The sequence below is a fragment of the Amphimedon queenslandica genome, unplaced genomic scaffold (genome assembly GCF_000090795.2).
Source record: "Amphimedon queenslandica unplaced genomic scaffold, v1.1 AMPQUscaffold_12119, whole genome shotgun sequence".
NCBI classification, from domain to species: Eukaryota; Metazoa; Porifera; class Demospongiae; order Haplosclerida; family Niphatidae; genus Amphimedon; species Amphimedon queenslandica.
Window position 1 is genome coordinate 1 of NW_003547642.1, and position 3038 is coordinate 3038.

The 3038-nt window shown below is 39.1% G+C and overlaps 1 protein-coding gene across 1 annotated transcript in view; it reads left to right on the forward strand.

Moving 5' to 3' along the window:
- The first annotated feature begins 69 nt into the window (after positions 1-69).
- Positions 70-3038, forward strand: part of LOC109588398 (uncharacterized) — a 9779-nt gene continuing 6810 nt past the window's right edge. Inside the window, exons 1-4 of the mRNA XM_020004570.1 lie at positions 70-213; positions 1354-1566; positions 1958-2137; positions 2391-3034. Coding sequence (XP_019860129.1) covers positions 173-213; positions 1354-1566; positions 1958-2137; positions 2391-3034 — 1078 coding nt within the window. The 5' untranslated portion in view covers positions 70-172. The remainder of the gene's footprint in view (positions 214-1353; positions 1567-1957; positions 2138-2390; positions 3035-3038) is intronic.

Here is a 3038-nt window from a genome sequence, read left to right on the forward strand (position 1 = left end):
TTTTTCTCTACTTCTCTCTCTCTCTCTCTCTCTCTCTCTCTCTCTCTCTCTCTCGTTGTTATTATTATTTCTTCTCTCATTCCTTCAGGGTTCTGTTGTTGATCCTCTTACCCTGCCCAGTATTAATCTTCCTGATATTCCTTCAGAGGAAGTTCATTACATTCTTGAGAGGATGGAGGCTGGTGGGTATGGATCTACTGAGAGCATCCTAGAGTAAGATAATAGCATTATCTACACATGTACTTGATTTCATTAAATTGTGCAATAACACATGCACATACATTTTACTTGTGTACATGTTAATGTACATGTACAGTCAGTAACAGTACATTGTATGTACATGTAATGTACTCATTATTTTACTCATTGTTGTGATTTTTTGAATGAGAAACCATTCAATTGATTGTTGACACTGTCTGAGGGTGTGCACTTGCAGCATCTCACTTTACTCAACACTATCATTGCACAATATGTGATGACATGAACTTGCCACTTGCATGCGTAAATAGAACCTTCTAGCTCCTACATACATATACATAGCACACACACTTAATTCTAAGAAAGATTGCTCACATTTTTATGATTTGTCTGAAAGAATAGTTGTTTTTTCAATCTCTTTGCTGTCACTGGTAAAACTCTGTCAGTATGACTCTATCTTTATTTCACTTTTTGGGTTTCAGAATTAGCTCAAACAGTACTTACTATTAGTTTCACAATTTGAGAACAGGGTCCCCACTGAATTTTGACATATACATGTACATGTACATCTAGTCTGTATGGGGTGTAATTAATCATTCACATCTGATCCTGTGTTGTGGAGTGAAGCAACAGCCTTCATGTGTACATTGTCCACTGGTTGTTGTTTGGCACAAGATTTGTGTATATTTAGCATCAAGTTATTTTACAAATGATAAGAATTTAATCTGCAGTGCAGTCATACACTACTGCATGCACAATGTCATGTGTCTCCTCATTGTTGTATATGTACATTGAAAGAATGATTTCATGCTGCAGTTTGAGTTTGTTTAATATACTGATAGTATCCTGGGGTGTACTGACCTGTTAATTGCCTGTCCTGATTAGTTAACATTTTGTTCTTTAATTGTACATTCTTTTTAGCACATTCCTAATATCCTCTTAACACATTTAGGAATTACCATATTAAATGTACACTGTGTTTTGGAGCCTGTTTTTGAAAGAAAAGCATGGATTAAACCCATTTTTCTGACATAGATGTACATATACTGTATCTACATGTACATGTATATGCATGTAATCATAATGTGCAATGTACATGTACACGTACTTTTTTTGGTATTGTCACCAAACTCAATACTTATATCATTTTCTTAGGAGTGTTCAAGACAAACCATACGGAAGTGTTGCGGCAACATTTTACTTACTAGCAGAAGCTGAGAGACATCGGAAACTTCATGTACAGTCACCACAGCATGTTGTGGCTCCCTGTCAGATCAGTGCTAGTGTGCTAGGAGGGGGAGGAGGAGGAGAGACTGCTAATACTTCACGGAAAATATCAGTCCCTGCACAACCTCCACTTAATAACATGTAAGATATACGTGTACATGTACAGTACATTGTACTTGTGCTTGTAAGATACAATGTACAACATTACTCTACATGTAATAGTAATGATGATAATGATAAGTTAAGCTTGCATCTGTACAACGGGCTTTCCCATAAGGCTTTTGGAGCAACTTTTCAAATTTGTAAAAAAATCCAATTTTGATCGGAATCAGCTCAAAATTTCTATACAACATAAGTACATGTACTGTATATGCATCAGGATATGTAATAAAAATGGAGAATTCTCTCCTAGTCATTTTTGGTGAAATTTGGCCAAAGTCCCTCTACTTACATGTATACAGTACATGTACATGTAATTGTACATACAGTACATGTATGCATAGTTATTATAATTATTTATTTATTTTAATAGTTTAAAATCAAACCCAGCTGGAGGAAGTTATAAATCTCACGGTCATGCTGAGACTGGCGTCCTCCTCCCAAGACGACGGACAACAACAGAAGAACCAGTGACCAGTAAAGCTCGTTCATCTTCCTCCCCCACCCACTTAACAAAGAGTCCATACCAGAACCCTAACTACACCAGCCCCAGGTAAAGGGTACATGTAGTACATGTGGTCTCTTCTTTTTGTTTGTAAACATGAATTCTTAGTTTTATAAATAATGTTACGCTTGTACAATTTTATTTGAGCATTTAAACCAATAATGTGCATGTACATCTGCATGTACCTGACTACCTGTACTTTGTAATTACATGTACATGTACCTGTACGTGTATGATATTAAGTTTCTGTATCTCTGTCTTTTTCTTTGTTGCTACTTTTAAACTTTCCTTGTCTCCCCAGACTTGGTGTAGGAGGAGAGCAAGTCTCAAACACTAACACAAGGAAACCCTTATTCCCCATTCAAAGTGTTGCAGAGGACTCTACCGGACTATCAGAGACCGACAGTCAATCGACGCTAGACCTACCACCACCTCCTCCAAGAATGAGACACTTATCAGCCTGTGAGGAGGAAGGTGAATCAGACGAGGTCATTGTTGATGGCATGAGGTCACAGTCCCCGCTACCAAGCCCACGGTCTCGCCGCCTCCTCTCCGCCCGTAGCTCCCCTAACCTAGCAAAGAGCGTTAGTCGGAGTGACTTCAGTGATGAAGAAGATGATGATGATATAATGGACCTGTCCACTGTCCCACGTTCCCATCCGACCCACCCCTCCCCTCTTGCCTCCCCTCACTTATCTTACTCTCGTCTCTCCCCTACTCACAGTCAAGGCTATAGTTCTGATGAGGAGTCACTCTCACACACTCTCTTGTATGATGGACGTCGTAAACGCTCGAGCAAAAGGATCCGTTATAACAAGGCGCTCCATCCTCTTGTGAGGGTTGATAGTGCTAGCAGTGACGATGGCTCTTTCAATGACAAACACTTGCGTCATAGTCTACCGAAGTTTGGTAAAGATAAGCTCAGAAAAATGCTACCGTATCGGAGCAC